General features: G+C 56.4%; 7 protein-coding genes across 7 annotated transcripts; 3 read left to right on the forward strand and 4 right to left on the reverse strand.

Annotated features, from left to right (window-relative positions):
* Nucleotides 1-58: 58 nt before the first annotated feature.
* On the forward strand, nucleotides 59-1,773 carry BO66DRAFT_413040 (cytochrome P450; the record flags this gene model as incomplete). The annotated part of the gene is made up of 5 exons (XM_025649391.1): nucleotides 59-100; nucleotides 160-301; nucleotides 375-763; nucleotides 818-1,511; nucleotides 1,571-1,773. 5 exons carry the CDS (start codon nucleotides 59-61, stop codon nucleotides 1,771-1,773), a joined length of 1,470 nt encoding a protein of 489 aa, XP_025501891.1.
* A 252-nt stretch (nucleotides 1,774-2,025) lies between these two features.
* Nucleotides 2,026-2,955, forward strand: BO66DRAFT_403251 (NAD(P)-binding protein; the record flags this gene model as incomplete). The annotated part of the gene is made up of 1 exon (XM_025648855.1): nucleotides 2,026-2,955. The coding sequence occupies one exon, from the start codon at nucleotides 2,026-2,028 to the stop codon at nucleotides 2,953-2,955; it is 930 nt and encodes a 309-aa protein (XP_025501892.1).
* A 796-nt stretch (nucleotides 2,956-3,751) lies between these two features.
* BO66DRAFT_327577 (phytanoyl-CoA dioxygenase family protein) lies at nucleotides 3,752-4,810 on the forward strand (the record flags this gene model as incomplete). Its single annotated transcript, XM_025643958.1, has 2 exons — nucleotides 3,752-4,418; nucleotides 4,521-4,810. 2 exons carry the CDS (start codon nucleotides 3,752-3,754, stop codon nucleotides 4,808-4,810), a joined length of 957 nt encoding a protein of 318 aa, XP_025501893.1.
* Nucleotides 4,811-5,020: 210 nt separating this feature from the next.
* BO66DRAFT_455829 (NAD-dependent succinate-semialdehyde dehydrogenase) lies at nucleotides 5,021-6,596 on the reverse strand (the record flags this gene model as incomplete). Its single annotated transcript, XM_025652108.1, has 2 exons — nucleotides 5,185-6,596; nucleotides 5,021-5,135 (listed from the first exon to the last, which is right to left on the reverse strand). Exons 1-2 carry the CDS (start codon nucleotides 6,558-6,560, stop codon nucleotides 5,021-5,023), a joined length of 1,491 nt encoding a protein of 496 aa, XP_025501894.1. The 5' UTR covers nucleotides 6,561-6,596.
* Nucleotides 6,597-6,949: 353 nt separating this feature from the next.
* On the reverse strand, nucleotides 6,950-8,557 carry BO66DRAFT_472930 (Zn(II)2Cys6 transcription factor; the record flags this gene model as incomplete). Its single annotated transcript, XM_025653000.1, has 4 exons — nucleotides 8,504-8,557; nucleotides 8,296-8,455; nucleotides 7,515-8,246; nucleotides 6,950-7,442 (listed from the first exon to the last, which is right to left on the reverse strand). The coding sequence occupies exons 1-4, from the start codon at nucleotides 8,541-8,543 to the stop codon at nucleotides 6,950-6,952; spliced, it is 1,425 nt and encodes a 474-aa protein (XP_025501895.1). The 5' UTR covers nucleotides 8,544-8,557.
* An 859-nt stretch (nucleotides 8,558-9,416) lies between these two features.
* On the reverse strand, nucleotides 9,417-10,702 carry BO66DRAFT_403255 (tyrosinase family protein; the record flags this gene model as incomplete). Its single annotated transcript, XM_025648856.1, has 5 exons — nucleotides 9,417-9,737; nucleotides 9,810-10,140; nucleotides 10,223-10,308; nucleotides 10,398-10,560; nucleotides 10,611-10,702. The coding sequence occupies 5 exons, from the start codon at nucleotides 10,700-10,702 to the stop codon at nucleotides 9,417-9,419; spliced, it is 993 nt and encodes a 330-aa protein (XP_025501896.1).
* Nucleotides 10,703-12,620: 1,918 nt separating this feature from the next.
* BO66DRAFT_413044 (Kelch repeat-containing protein) lies at nucleotides 12,621-13,694 on the reverse strand (the record flags this gene model as incomplete). The annotated part of the gene is made up of 1 exon (XM_025649392.1): nucleotides 12,621-13,694. The coding sequence occupies one exon, from the start codon at nucleotides 13,692-13,694 to the stop codon at nucleotides 12,621-12,623; it is 1,074 nt and encodes a 357-aa protein (XP_025501897.1).
* Nucleotides 13,695-15,719: the final 2,025 nt, after the last annotated feature.

Consider the following 15,719-nt stretch of genomic DNA (forward strand, 5'->3'; position numbering starts at 1 on the left):
CAGACCATTGCAATCCGTCCTCAGCAAGAATCTACTACTCGATTCGAGCGAAAAAAAAATGTTGTTCATCATCGGTGTTGTACTTGGCTGCTTGCTTGTCGTGGGTGTCCATGCTTTGAAAACGCCCGACCGCAACACTAATAGTAGGGCTATCTACAGCACTTCTTCTATCGAGGACTGACCAGCCCTCTCGCCCATATCCCGGGCCCGCCCTCTTCGCGATGGACCAGTGCGGTCTTCGCCTACTACTGCGTGCGGGGCGAGGTGGCCCAGTATGTCCATAGCCTACACCGCAAATATGGTAATGTACAGCCCGTTGGACCCTGCCAGACGAAGTACGCACCATAACCCCAACTAACTCACCCACTCGCTAGGCCCCGTCGTCCGCGTTACCCCCACGGAAGTCGACATCTGCGATACCAGCGCCGTCAAGCAGATCCACAAAACCGGCAGTGCATTCCTCAAGTCCCAGTGGTACGTCGACCTCACCCCACGAGAGAGACAGAGCACCTTTTCCACCGTCGATCCCAAGTTCCATGCCGCCCACCGGCGACTGCTGTCCTCGCCCATTTCCGATTCGGCCCTGATGACCCAGTTCGAGCCACTCATCCGCGCCAGAGTCGGCCAAGCAATCGATGGACTGGACCAAGATATGGCAGCCACGGGAGCCGGGGATGTGTACAAATGGATGCTATTCATGGCCACGGACATCATCGGGGAGATGTCGTTCGGCGAGTCCTTCCGCATGCTGGACTCAGGCAAGGTGCGTGGTACCCATTCCCCGAACGAACAGGAGCAACGGGCTCATCGACAGCAGAAAAGCCAGTACAGCAATGACCTGGAACGGATCGCATTGACCGGGATCATGCGCACCACGTTTCCGACCATGTTTAAGCTGGCAGCGACTCTGCCGCTGCCCATCTTCCGTGAGACGGTGAAAGCCGTGGACCGTCTGGAATCCTACGCCGTGGCCTCCATCGGCCGCTATTATGGCCTACTGAAACAGAACCCGAAGGACCCCAAGCCCACCCTGTTCACCAAACTGTATGACGCCGGCGAGAACGGCCTCTCCAAGGACGAGATCACCGCGGAGGCACGCACCTTCATTGTGGCCGGTAGTGACACCACGGCCGTGACGCTGACCTACCTGATCTACGCCGTGTGCCAGAATCCGCGGATCCGAGACACGCTGGTCGCCGAGGTCGCGCAGCTCCCGGCGGACTTCACCGATCGGGATCTGCGCAGCCTGGCGTACTTGAATCGGGTCATTCTGGAGTCGCTCCGACTCTACAGCGCGGTGCCGTCGGCGCTGCGTCGTGCCGTGCCGGCTGGCGGGGCCCATCTCGCGGGCTATAGTCTTCCTGCCGGGGTCACGGTGGGCACGCAGTCGTATTCTCTGCATCGCGACGCGAAGATCTTCGCGAACCCGGACGAGTTCGAGCCGGATCGATGGGTGTCGCCCACGCAAGCGATGAAGGATGCTTCGCTGCCATTTGGTGGAGGGTCGCGTGGTAGGTTTAAGATCGTACCTGTTATCTGGGCGAAAAATGAGTGCTAATTCATGAATCAGTCTGTCTGGGAATACATTTGGCCCGAATCGAGCTACGACTGGCCACGGCGATTTTCTTCCGTCGGTTTCCGCAGGCACGCGTGTCGAGTCGCCATGGGATGAGCGAGGCAGATATGGTGATGGAGACCTTCTTCCTGATGGCGCCCAAGGGGCATCGGTGTCTGATCGAGGGGCGAGTTTCGCAGCAGAAGGTTCAGTCTTAGGTGGTCGTTATACTCTGGATGATGATGATCTTCATGATATGGATTCAATAGCACACTGCCGTAGGTTGCAAATGATTGCAGTGAATCATATAACGAGTAGATGTAATATGCCATCGGGTTGTCATCCTATGGGTTTCCCCGCACTCAGCAGCAACCAAGCTTCCCCGCTTCAACCGCACCTCATCAAACAAGTAACACAATAACACAACACATCTCAACGCACCGCTGCACAAACCACATCCATCCACAACCATGTCCAACACACCCAACACCAAGCCCCTTAGCGACCGCGAGGCACTGGCTTTCCGCCAAATCCCTACCATGACCTTCTCCACCGCCACCAACCCTCTAACCGCGCCTCTTCCCCCCGACCCGAGCGCCGCCACGCCATCCCTCCGCGCCGCATCGCGCTTCGCCGTCCCCGGCAGAGCCATCATCACCGGCGGCGCAGGCTCCCTGGGTCTAACCGTTGCGCGGGCTCTACTCGAACACGGCCTGACGGCGCTCGCCCTCCTCGACCTGCCGGCGACGATCACCACCTCGACCGCCGCCCTGACCGAACTCACCACCTCCTTCCCCAACGCACGAATCCACACCTTCCCCGTGGACGTGACTTCCCCCGAAAGCATCACCACCACCATCACCACGGCCGTAACCAGCATGGGCGGCGTCGACCACCTCCTCTGCTTCGCCGGCATCGTCTCCTGCACGCCGTCGACGGGCGCCGCACCCATCGAATTCAGCAAAGTCCTCGACGTCAACCTGACGGGCTCCTTCCTCTGCGCCCAGGCCGCCGCGGCCCACATGATCGCCCAAGGCACGGGGGGCAGCATCGTCTTCACGGCCTCCATCTCCGCCCACGCGACCAACTTCCCGCAGCCGCAGGTGGCGTACAACGTCAGCAAGGCCGGGGTGGTGCACATGACGCGCAACCTGGCGGCGGAGTGGGCTGTCCACGGGATCCGGGTCAATAGTGTCAGTCCCGGGTATATGGACACCGTGCTGAATGCCGGGGACGGACTGCAGCCGTTGCGGGAGATCTGGGCGCAGCGGTGTCCGATGGGTCGGATGGGAGATGTGGAGGAGGTGACCGGGGCGTTTGTCTTGCTGTGTAGTCCGCGGGGTGGGAGGTATATCACCGGGGTGGATTTGGTGGTGGATGGGGGGGCGATGACTTTGTGAGCACCCTAGGTGGAGATAGACATGGTGGGGAGGGGATGGGGAAGGGGAAGGGGAAGGGGAAGGTTAGGGCTAGATTCGGGTTGGTGGTATTTCGATCTTGCCTCCATAGATATAAGATTTGAGGTTGAAGTAGACTCCCACTTGAAAACAGATAGCAGAAGCAGTACTACTCGTGACACGGCTAGTACACATGGCTTGGGTTCGCCACAACACCAGTAAAGTACCAGTGACTAGTGTCTGTGTCCTCATAACGCGAGACAGAATTATGCTTTACTAGACCTAAATACGGTCGGAATTGCACTTGACTTGTTCGTCGAATGCATTGGCGTTTCTGGCTTTGCCACGAAGAGACTGTCCAAGGACTACTTGAAACAAACCGCTGCGACCGAGGAAGAAGTGTATGTATGAGGCACCCTTGCAGACCACTGGGGGCAAGAATGAGATTCCGAGGTCTCACAACCATGAGGGCGATGTGACGCTGATGGACTGACTGACTAGGCCGAAAGGGGCAATTCGGATGAGAGCCCCCCTCTCAGATAACATTCCCCAGACAATAGGGAAAGCCACTTTCCTTCTCACAACTGTGCTACAACATCCATTGATGCGTAGGGCAAGTCATCCCATGAGCCTTATAAGAGACAATCGCATGCAGGAGTCATCTGACACCACGAGCGCATTTAAAAGCGACTCCACGAGCCTATCCACCAGTCCGCACCACCAGCATCTACCCCCATAGCCCTATCTGGATCCAGAGCCCAAACACATACATAACGCACACCCACACTACAAATCCACCATGACTCGCCCCCCCCTCCCAGTCCCACCTCCCATTGATCCCTCCTACACCCCGACCACCAGCATAACCACCCTCCCGGCCACCAGCCCCGTCGAATCCATCCTCGCCGTCCTCGAGCGCGACGGCGGCCTCATCCTCCGCGACCTCGTCACCCCCTCCGAACTACAAGCCATCGCTGCCGAGACCGCGCCGTGGAGCACTCCGCGGCGCCACCTGGACCCCACCGCGCAGGGCGACGCCTTCTACACCATCCCCCCACAGACCACCCTCATTCCAGGCCTAGTGGGCAAATCCGCCACCGCAGCGCGCATCTGCGAGCACCCCGTCCTCGACGCCCTGCGCGAGCGCGTCCTCGTCGATGAGTTCACCGTCACGCGCGAGGGCTTCATCGAGCCCAACCGCATCGACCCCCTACTGAGCATGAGCGCCTCGATGAACATCGGCTACGGGGCACCGCGCCAGCTGCTCCACCGCGACGACAACGTGCACGGGGTGAAGCACCAGGTGCCGCCCGGAGGGGAGTGGTCGCTCCACAATGCCAGCCAGTTCGGGTGTCTCGTGGCCGGATGCGAGGTGACGCGGGCGAAGGGGGCAACCATGTTCGTGCCGGGCAGTCATAAGTGGGGGGATGGCCGGCCGGCCATGCCCGACGAGGTGTGTTTTGCGGGTACGTCTGCCCTTTCCCCGAGCAGATCCTCTGAAATCTTGAAGCGAGAGGGAGTACAGACCCAAGACAAGCTGACTGAATCCGCTATGGTGGTGGAGGTAGAAATGGCCCCCGGCTCCGCCCTGATCTTCCTCGGGTCCGCGTACCACGGCGGCGGTCACAATTCCGTGCCCGACTCGGTGCGGACCATGCACAGCTTCTTCTTCGTCCGGGGCACGTACCGCACCGAGGAGAATCAGTTCCTGGCCATCCCGCGCAGCAAGGTGCTGGGGATGAGTCCGAAGATGTTGCAGCTGCTGGGGTATACGAAGCCGACCACCTCGTTGGGCATTGCGGATAATATCAGTCCGCATGAGGACGTGAAGGGGATCTGGGAGAGGGTGTGTCAGTAGCGTGCCACTTGGAGTTATGTGGGTGTTTGTTTTAATGAACAGCGTGGGTTGGGTGTTGGCGGCAAATGAGAGGATTGAACTACGAACGAGACTATTGTTCCCTCGAACAGAGAGGACTAACTGCTTCAACTACTGATTCAATTCGAGTCAAGTCTATATCAATGGTAGAATCATTACATGCGTTAATCCTATATCCAGAAGCCAAAAGATCTACAAATGAGAGGTGAGAATCCCCCCCGTGACAATCATCTTGATGGTGAGATAGTCGTCCAAGCCGTACTTGCTTCCCTCGCGGCCCATGCCCGAGTGCTTCACACCCCCAAACCTGCAGAACCATTAGCATCAGCACAGTCACAAACAAGCGGAGAACATACGGCGCCGGCGCATCGGAGATCACCCCCGTATTGAGCGCCACCATCCCCGTCTGCAACCCCTCCGAGACGCGGTGAGATCTGGCCAAGTCGGTGGTCATGACATACGCCGCCAGCCCAACCTCAGCCTTGTTGGCCCTCTGAAGCACCTCCTCCTCCGTCCTGAACCTGATCAGCGCCGCCAGCGGGCCGAAGGTCTCCTCCGCCATGATGCGCATCGAGTCATCCACATCGCCCAGGATGGTCAACTCATGGAAGTTCCGCCCCAACGCTGGCAGCGCATTGCCCCCGAGCAGCACGGTGGCCTTCTTCCCCACCGCATCCCGGATATGCTCCGCCGTCTTGCCCCAGCCGTTGGTCAGGGGGCCATGCGTCGCCTGCGCATCCTCCAAGCCATTCCCCACGCGGAACTTGCGCACCTCCTCCACCAACCGCCGCGAGAAACGGTCGTAGATCCCCTCCTGCACGTAGATGCGATTCGCGCAGACGCACGTCTGGCCCGTGACCTTGAACTTACTCGCGATGGCGGCCGTGACCGCGACCTCGACATCGGCATCATCGAACACGATGAACGGGGCATTGCCGCCCAGCTCCAGACTCAACTTCTTGAGCGTGTCGCTACTCTGCCGCATGAGCAGCTTGCCGACACGCGTCGACCCGGTGAACGAGATCTTCTTGACCACCTCGCTCTCGCACAGCGCCAACCCGAGCTGGGGGGTATTCTCCAGCGCGGTGACGACGTTCAACACCCCCTTGGGCACCCCGGCCCGCTCCGCCAGCACGGCCAGCGCATTGGACGCGAACGGGGTGAGCCCATCCGACTTGAGCACCACGGTACACCCGGCCGCCAGCGCGGCGGCGATCTTGCGCGCCCCCATAGCCAAGGGAAAGTTCCAGGGCACGATGAGCCCGCACACGCCGACGGGCTCCTTGAGCACCTGCACGCGGCTGGCCGGGTGGCTGTGCGGGATCACGTCGCCGTAGATGCGCGCGGCCTCCTCGCCGAACCACTCGAAGAAGCTCGCCGCGAAGAGCACCTCGCCCTCCGCGTCGCCCCGGACCTTGCCGTTCTCCGCCGTGATGATCCGTCCGATGTCCCGCTGGTTCGCGACGAGTAAGTCGTACAGCTTGCGCAGGATGCGGCCGCGCTGGCGGCCCGATTGGCTGCGCCAGGCGGGGAAGGCGGCGGCCGCGGCGGCGATGGCGGTCTGGATGTCTTCGACGGTGGATTCGGGGCAGCTGCCTAGGGTGGTCTCGTCGGCGGGGTTGGTGACGGGGAAGGTTTGGCCGGATTGGCTGGGGACCCAGGCGCCGTTGATGTAGCATTTGTCGACGAAAAGGGTCGGGTCGTGGAGGGTGCAGGCGAAGGTCGATGTCATTTTGGTGGTGGTGCTGGTGGGGTTTGTTGTTTGTTGTGGGAATGGGGTTGATTGTGGTACAGGGAAGGGGGAAGCTGGCTTATATGAGGGAGGACTGTAGTAGAGGAGTGTACAGCTGGGTATAAGACTGAGGGTATCTGCAATTGGCCTTCCTAGTCGAGTCAAAAGAATGAGATACCCTCGGCTGGCGCTGCTCGGCTTTCCCTCCCGATCCCCGACTTCGGCAGGCCTCGGATACAGTTGCCTGTTCGGGTGTGTTTGGAGAGAGCCAGGCCCTACCTTACCCTCTGCCGCCGCCTCTACGGTGAATGGTGTGATGTGTAGGTTTGATGGTGAACTGAGCTTAATTCGCTACTTAACTACTCTACAAGTACAGTCCCCCTGAGTTCCTACGTGACAAAAACCTGCAATTGAGGCAGTTCCGCCGCCCAATTCCTCTCCGCACCCCCCTCCCACACCTGCTGCAGCAGCTCCATCGCTCGAATGATGTTCGCAAACCCATTGCGCCGGAACTGGCGCTCCAGAAACCCCCGGAAGAAGCGCTGGTCCTCCGGACGCCGACATTCCAACCCGATGATGAACGCCGACCACACCAGCACGTGGTCCATCTGCGACACTTCGGGATACAGCACCAGCAGTTGCTTGAACTGGTCGACCAGGTTCGAGAGCGCGCGCGGCGGACTCGCCGTCCGGGCCAGCGCCCGCTGGAGGTAGATATCGTACGCCTGCTGCCGGACCTCGGCGATGCGGTCCAGGGCCAGCGCGTGGCGCGGGTGCAAGGTGCGGTAGTAGCGGAGGCAGTCGAAGCTCTGCGCCCCGTGCGACAGGATCGCGCAGATGCCGGAGTCGAGGCTAATCAGCGGGCTTGCATTGACGCGCATTCTATTTTAGATTCGTATAAGTATCTTATCTTGCACCCCATGACGGGGTGTGTGTGTCTGGGCTACGACTCACTTGCGGATCTCCCGCAGGAGAAAAGCAGACACCTCGCCCCCGTCAAGCCCCCCATCGCCGCCGACCGCGTCGATCGCCGATTGCAGCATCCGGAACAAGATCGGAAAGTCCGAGCCGCCCGTGACCATCACGGCCAGCAGGAGGATGAGGATGGTCAGGATGACGGATTTCCTGGTCGCCATGTCGCAGGCGCCCAGGTCGCTGCGGCGCTGCAGCCCCCGGATGACTTGCGTGTAGAGCCTGCGGGGGTCGGCACAGCCGGGACTGCTGCCGACCGTGCCCAGGAGGTGGAGGGAGGCGACGGCCAGGACGGAGTTGAGGACCAGCTCGTCGGTGTGGGCGATGGGGAGGATGGTGCCGCGCCAGCCATTGTGCTGGTCGTCGATGACCACCATCTGCGGGGCGATCTGTTCGGAGACTTCGACCGTCAGTGGTTGAATGTCCATGTTTAGGTTCGACAGGTGTTTACAATATGTGAGGAGGTATGACTTCCAAGCTTCAAGCCCGGCTAACGGGGGCTTGACGATGGAGAGCGAGTCAAAGGGGGAGACGACGGGTTCTGGTGATCGATCGCTGTCTGAGGTCTGGGGCGATGGCAAGAACAGGGCCGGGAGCTCGTCAGGAGACGATGGGGTGTTTGTGCACTCGTTGGGAAACAGGATATTGAGGATCTCCTCTGGTGTCTCGAAGAGACAGTCTGATCCGGTTCTGCCCTTACTACAACTCGACCTCCTGTCTCGTCAGCATCCATCGGTGTGCGCTGGAATGGCTGCCCACATACGGGGGTAGGGTATGTTTTCGGGGTCCTCGTCTTTTGCTTGCATCACGAAACCTAAACCGCATTCCTAGACCGCTACAGCTGATGCCCTTGGCAGTACACTTCCCACAGGCAGGTTCTTTCCTATCGCAGTGGATGCGGCGCTGGGAACACTCGTAGCATCCTGTCTGATCATCAGCCTCGGCCACTGCACGCTGATGACGAAGCGTACCTTTGATCTTGGGGACATAGGGTCTGTTTCGTAGAGGCATGATGCTGATTCTCTCGCACTGTCAGACAGAGTATACAGAAGGAAATGACATGTGAGATGCAATAGAGGAGCAACAGTGCCCAGTGCAGTGACTGCGATAACATAACCTGCCCGATCCAGCGGGCCATCCTTATCTTCCCCGCATTGGCTCTTATCGGGCGCTAGTCTCAAGACGGCAAGAAAAATGAGAGCCGAGAGGCGAACGATGATTGGCCTCGGCTCGTCGGCTGTCCGGCTACTCCATCCGATCGCTATGCACCCTGGCATACTCACTGACTGGCATACTCATACAATGGCTGAAGTAGATATGATATCATCACTGATAACTTAGCTCGATTGATTGCTGACTCGGGTGTGGGTCATGCACCCTGAGGTGGCTGGCTACGTCATCGCAAAAGGGCTGCTCTGCCCGGTAAAGCAGACACCTACATCCACACACCCACACGGTGCTCCAAAGGTACTGTCGAAGACGACTCTGTATGCCACCGAGAGTCGCTGAATGTAGTACAGCTAGTAGGAGGGTGATTGAGCACAAGCAGTGCGAATATTAGACTGGGTCTCAGATGCATAGGAAGCCTTCGTATCTATAAAAGTCGGGTACTATTCACAAGCAGCTGATCCGTGTGCTCCTCCAATGGTATGAAACCAAGACACGATTCATAATTTGTTAAGGGAGAGTATCCTAGTCACTACTAGCGTCAGGACTGCGGTGAAAATACAGATCCTAGGCTTTGGTGGAAATGCAGTGCCCAGACATCACCAACAAACAGCCCGAGAACGCAGGGCGCACAGGCTGCAAGACGCTCCCAGGCCGAGTTGAGCAGAGTTGACAGACTCACACATGAGACGAGGGTCCATTCCACCCTCTGAGCATCTACTCATAGGTGATACAGATCTTCTCATTGCTCACATCCATCGCATCGGCCACTGTGATGTTCTCCGCGAGTCCCGCCAGCCAGAGCGTATGGTTCACCGTGGTCACGTTCCCGTGATCCCCGAAATAGGGCACGAAGGCGCTGACCCCCAGGAAGGAGGGCTGCGCTTCTCCGAACAGGGTCTGCGTCGCCACCAGCGGCCCACCCATGGCCGTCAACCGACTGGCGTTCTTCGACTGCCACTGCGTCCAGAGGCGGTCCAGGTTCGTGTGGTGCAGGAAGAAGATCGGGTCAAAGGCAGAGAAGGAGACGTGTTCCATCTGAGCGGAGCACATCGACGTTAGCCAGGGAATTACATAGCTGCTTCTCTTCTCCCGAAGAGGATGACTTACCGTGCCACCGACACCGAAATGACCGCCCGTATGCGGCGTGTTTCCGAGACACGCCCACATGGACCAGTAGTCGTCGATGTCCATGCAACTGTCGACGATGGTCTGTGAGACGGAGTCGAAATGCGTCTGGTTGAACACCCGTTTCAGGCAGCTGTCGCTGGTGCGCGTGAGCTCGGTCGTCAGGTTGAGCGGTAGATACGCAAAAGGTCCGTCCTGGACGCAGCCGTCCGCATCGGTGTTGCCGGTGCCGAAGCCGGCAGTCGGGCTCGTGCTCCAGACACTGGCATTCTCCAAAGGTGCCCTCGCTTGGTCCTCTTGTTCATCCCAGTACCTATGAAGGGGTAAGTCACAATGCGGTGCAGTACCGAGGTCACGGTCGGGCGTCGAGGGGGAGGTTGAGTGCAGGTACTCACGGATAGGGGCCTGTGTAGCCGCACTCGTCCCGGAGGAGGTTCTCATGCACTCTGGTGTACCAACGGTGCCAGGGAAAGAAGGCGCCCTGATTGGAGGGAATGGGTTAGACGTCAATTGACTCCCTACGGCGATTGAGAAGCGCGAGGGCGCTGGGTGGGAGAGGGCGAGACGCACCACGACGTGGATGAACTGGACTTGGGCGACGTGCGCCACAAGCAGCTCGTCCCAGCGACTTTTGGAACCATATGTCCCGGTCTTGGCGGGGGCGAGTACCGGGTTCATGAGGCAGAGGGTCGAGTTGATATACTCGGCGCGCTCGTCGAGGGTCAGAGCGGACCTGGGGGGGGTGAGAATAGGTTTGCTGCGACTAGAAACGGGAGTTCGAACCAGGACTTTCGCACGCTTGGACTCTCACATGTGGCTCTGGTAGTAGTTGCCAGAGGCAGAGCAGTGACTGCGGTGGCGATGAATCCCTTCATTGTGCAATGGGCGTTATTGTGGCTTGTATGGACTGAAGAGTAGAACACAATGGCCTTGATATTTGTGAAAGATTTTGATGTTGTGTCGGGGCACTTATAGACCAAAGGAAGGAGAAAAGCACAATGTCCCTCTGGTGTCGAGCTGCACTTATCTCAATGCATAGGAAAACCCGACTCGGATTGCAATCTCTGTTATTGCCAAGGATCTTTTACGTACGCAACGCCATGCATATTTGTTCAAAAGCTCTTGTTTAGTTTTCAGTAGGGTGCCGCCCCACGGCGTTCTATCTCGGATTGTTGACCCACTACAATTTCCACGCGTCTAGAGGCCCGGTTCTGCTTCCAAAAGCGTACAGTGGAAGCCCAGCTCCGGGGGTTAAGCGACGGCATGGCCCCCCTTCTTTAGCTCCACGTCTTTGGTGCCGACGTTGCTGGAGAAGAGGGTTGATCCAGGGTGTCAGAGGAGGAATGACGACCACTTCTCTCTGGGCAGAGACGGTGTGATTAAGAAATCTGAGAATTTATGAGATTGCAGCAAGTGGGAGCTCGACCTGGGACTCCGTTGTGATAGATCCCATGATCCCATTCCTTGTAAAGTACCTCACAAATTCAAGATGTAGGGCTAACGTACATTAGCATTACGAGACGGAGGAATCAAATAACTCAATTATCAGATAATTATTTAATCGAAAAATCAGATAAAGGCCAGAACATATAGGGCCCGTGTTGTACAGCCCCACTCAGGCGGTTTGACAAGGCAATGAATCTCGCCTTCGGCCGAGGGCAAAGAACATTACCGTCGAGATGGGTTTCTGCAGCCGTTCTATCGCTGTGGCTTGGAGAGGTTTGAATTAGAATTCAGAGTGAAATGTTCTTGCCTCCATAACATGCATGTTATGTCAACGAATTTCAGATTACCGCGAGTGCTCACTATAGCAATCTCCAGTTTGAAGGGCTTCTCGTTCTGAAGAATCCTTGAGAGTGGATCTTTCTGTCAACCTTCTTTACAAATCTTTCGTCGAGAAAATTTAGGATTCGCGTTTGAAATGTGGAGCCTTGAACGCAAAAAAGAAAGAGAGAAAGAAAGAAAGCAAAAAATAAAAACAAAAACAAAAATAAAAAAAACCAGACAGTGTGGAGTAGACAGACGGTGAGAGAGAGGATCAATATACCGAAGTTGTATAGTATGCTGGGTACAGCGGAGAGTATCCGAGAATCATCAGTGATCGACGGTCATTCTACAGTAAAGGTTTCTAGGGTCCCTGTGGGGCGAGGGAAGCTGTACAGTCATGTGTGAGCCCCTCTAAACTTCCTTACGATTTTCCTCCCGTCTTCCAAAAGTCTTCATCGCGCAGCTCGTTATATGTCAAGGTTCCTAGGACTCTTTCTCAACTAGGGTGGAAAAGCGTGCCACCTAGCGGGGATTTCTTTACTAGGGCCAATGCCCTATAATAGTATGCTGTTCGATCTGCCTACAGAGCAACGGGCAATGTCCGGTAGGGTTAATACTTAATTTCTGATACTTCTCCGAGTGGTGCGAAGGACAGATATTTGAAACCACTAAGCCTTTGTGAGTCTAGCCGGGGTGGATTTCTGGTTTTAATTTTTCACAGTAAAAGTGATTCTTCACAAGTCCCACTGAACTGTAAGTTAAGGGCCATTAGATTTCTCGCCTCATCTCTCGGCATAGTAGCTAAACACTTGAGACATCCGGCCATAGTCCATGTGGCAAAAAGACTGTAGCAAATTCTGATCTGACCCCTGGAACAGTCCGGCATTGCACAGAGTGGTTGTAGGTCAGCTGCCAGCATAACCGACAAAAAGAAGGAAAAAGAACAAAACAAAACAAAAAAAAGGGCCAGATAACCTCGCTTCTGTACAGTACAGTACATAATATCTAATGTCCCTAGCTAGTACCTCAAGGGCAGTAGGCATCGAAGTGAGTGGTAGGATGCTGAAAGATGACCGGACCACCACCGACGGAGATTGACTTCCCATCCTGCTGCAGCCCACCCCCGGGAATATAAATCCGGCCACCCATGCCGATAGCCTGGGTTCCATGGCGTGGGACGGGCATGGGCGCCATTTCGGTCCACTGCACCGATAGGGGACTATACCTCTCCGTCTGATTGAACACTCCCGTGGCAGCATCGACATTGCCTTCCCCACCGAATGCGTAGAAGTTGCCCCCAACAGCACCGCCCGACAAACCGCCGCGCGAAACCGGCATCCGAGCTGCGCTGACCTTCCAACCAGCTGCCAGGTCTGTCAGGTTCAGCTCAAACACGGTGTCCTTGTGGTAGAGCTGTCCGTACCGTCGGCCACCCACCACATAGAAGGAATCCCCAATGACCGCACCGGCCGCATGTTGGCGGCTTTCCGGGAGCTCGGCTGCAGCGGCCTCGAGTCGCTGCCAGGCTCCCGAGGTGGTGTTGAAGGCAACGACACTCGTGACCGCATCCTGGTACCCTGTCTGGAGCACCGTCATTCCACCAGCCAGGTAGATCATCCCCTCATGCACCCCAACCACCGCGCTGCCCTTCTCGGTGCCGCTCGGCATCGGAGCAATTTCACTCCAGGCATCCACGGCAGGATCATACACATAGCAGGCTCGAGTGGCTACCCAGTTCATGGTCAGGCCCGACGAGAGAGGAGCCTCGACCAAGCCGCCGAGCAAATACAATCTGCCGCCCACCCCAGCCGCATTTGCGTGGTTGACCTTGTGCGGTGCGGGCGCGGCAGTGTGCCAGGTGTCCGTGGTAACATCGTAGAGTTGCACCAGATCGGTCGTCGCCGTGCTGTTCGCCGTCGGAACGAGACCGCCGACAATGGCGATGATGGAGTCTCCTATCGCGGCGGTGGCGTGCTCTTGACGCGGCTGGGGGATTGAGGTGAGGTTTACCCACTGCCCGGGGCCGCACGAAGGCGCGGCGGTGGCGACGCCAAGCAGTCCGAGGACCATCAATCCCAGAGCGGAGCGGGAACACGGCATGGTACAGTATTGTATGAATGGCTGAACGAGAGAAGATTGGGAAGTAGGGATGAAGAGGTGCTTGGTTGGGAGTCTTTGGGAGGAGGAGGTGGGTTGTATCCAGGACCTTAAATAATCCACAGATCTCGGGCGGTGGGTGATGGATAGATATGAGCTCAACAGGATGATCCCCTGATCCCTCTCATCGGATCCTCCTATCTCTTTTCTATTCGGTTTGTGGTTGCTTCATCGCTTCGGTAAGCAGTGAGCGGTCACTGCATCTGATAGATCATGCTGCGGAAATACCAATATTACCTCCTTCTACCGCAGATCTGCAAGTCCTAGTTCCATGCCCCTGGGCTGTGTACATTGCAAGTAATCTAGGGTAGATTTAGGAAGCCAGGACTGAATTCCAAGTTCCTGAAACCAGGTAGTGCCAACATCATGCCCATGCAGTGAATCATGGATTGTACTAGGCCTTGTCATGTGACGGAGTGTCCGGCCTCTCATTGGCTGGGCATATCACCGCCCCGGCCACCGAGTTTAGTTAGTCTTCCGATAAGCTAGCCTGCCTCGAATCTCAGATTCTTCACGCTTCCCATCACCATGTAGTTCAAGGTGAAGGAACAATCACCTGTGTTAGACATGGCACTAAGAAAATAAAACGATCATGTCACCACACACATGATCGCCTCTGAAGGGTACGATTAAATCCTTGACTCGTCCGAATGGGGAGACGAGCACGACGGGGCGCCAGGCCTTGAATTCGTAGTCTGCCCTTTCTACACTAAATGGATGGCCTCCAGTTGTGTAACAGATACTATAGTCAGGGTCCAATGCCATCCAGGGCTGCATGTCTCCACCTTTTCAAGGGTCCTTGGCATACACTGAGATGATCAGTGATCAAGCGCGGACATACAGGTGGCCGGCGATATTTCTACATGCAGTTTTTGGGTGGGGGAGAGAGACCCACCCTTGTTATCTGATAAGATTGATTCCTTTCAGAATGGGTACGTGGTACGTAGTCCAGGTGGGTACAGTACTCTTTACAGGGTCCATGTGCCTGAGTAATGGAAAAGAGCATGAGATCCAGTTCGCCAAGACCTGACTCGCACATCACGAACCTGGCATCCATAAAAGCCGAAGCTCTGAATAATACCAAAGGGCTTGGAGTGTAAAGTGATTAAATGTACTTGACTAGGGAGTACGTCACATCTCTGCTCATTGGATAACGAAAGGCCACACTGGACCCAACTATTGCCTTGCGCTAGAAATGGGGTCGGCAAGTCCGCCGTCCAGCACGCCGTTGATCTTGAATTTACATGGGCTGAGATAGTGGGCTGATCACGGAAGAGAGACTTATGTTCTCCCATGCAAAATATACCGAGGATCAAGCAAGCTACGAGCTATAAGACTCCTGCCTCAACCCCAGAAGCAAGGTTTTCACTCAGTCAACTCACTCACACCTGACACAGTTCCCTATACCTAGGAAGTCTCTCTCCTGAGATGCCCTTCTCTCTGCTGAGTCCCCCCCAGATATCCCGCCTAGTAGGTAGTAATTCAATCTCGCTGGAGACGGCCTGTTTGAGATCTTCGCTGACTGCACTTCAAAAGAACCTCTAACGCGTAACGAGTGCGGTCATGTGGTTGGGTTTCCGAGAGAAGAGATGATCCTTGATCCTGCCCTTGGTGTTCCTTCTTGTACGCGGTTTTGAAGTCAGGATGACCGCGATGAGTATTTTGAGAGAAACTGCCCGAGATAGATTGGTATAGGACTGAATATCTTCCCAAAACTACAATATTGCGTATGAGGTGAACAGGCAAAAATCTACCCCTTCGCAAACTCAAGTCCAGTATGGCCGTGGGTAAGGTTTTACGATAGGCTCTTATTATGGCTTGGTTAACAGTGACAAGTCAATAATAGATGCAGCGAATAGTCAATAGTGGTACTGTAACAGTAACAGTGAGCTGAGAATGTTTGTCAAGGCTGGAGGACAAAGCCGCAGGTAACGCGGAGGGACCGATATGAACTTAACTGACAGCCCC

Source organism: Aspergillus aculeatinus (genome assembly GCF_003184765.1).
Source record: "Aspergillus aculeatinus CBS 121060 unplaced genomic scaffold BO66scaffold_37, whole genome shotgun sequence".
Lineage (NCBI taxonomy): Eukaryota > Fungi > Ascomycota > Eurotiomycetes > Eurotiales > Aspergillaceae > Aspergillus > Aspergillus aculeatinus.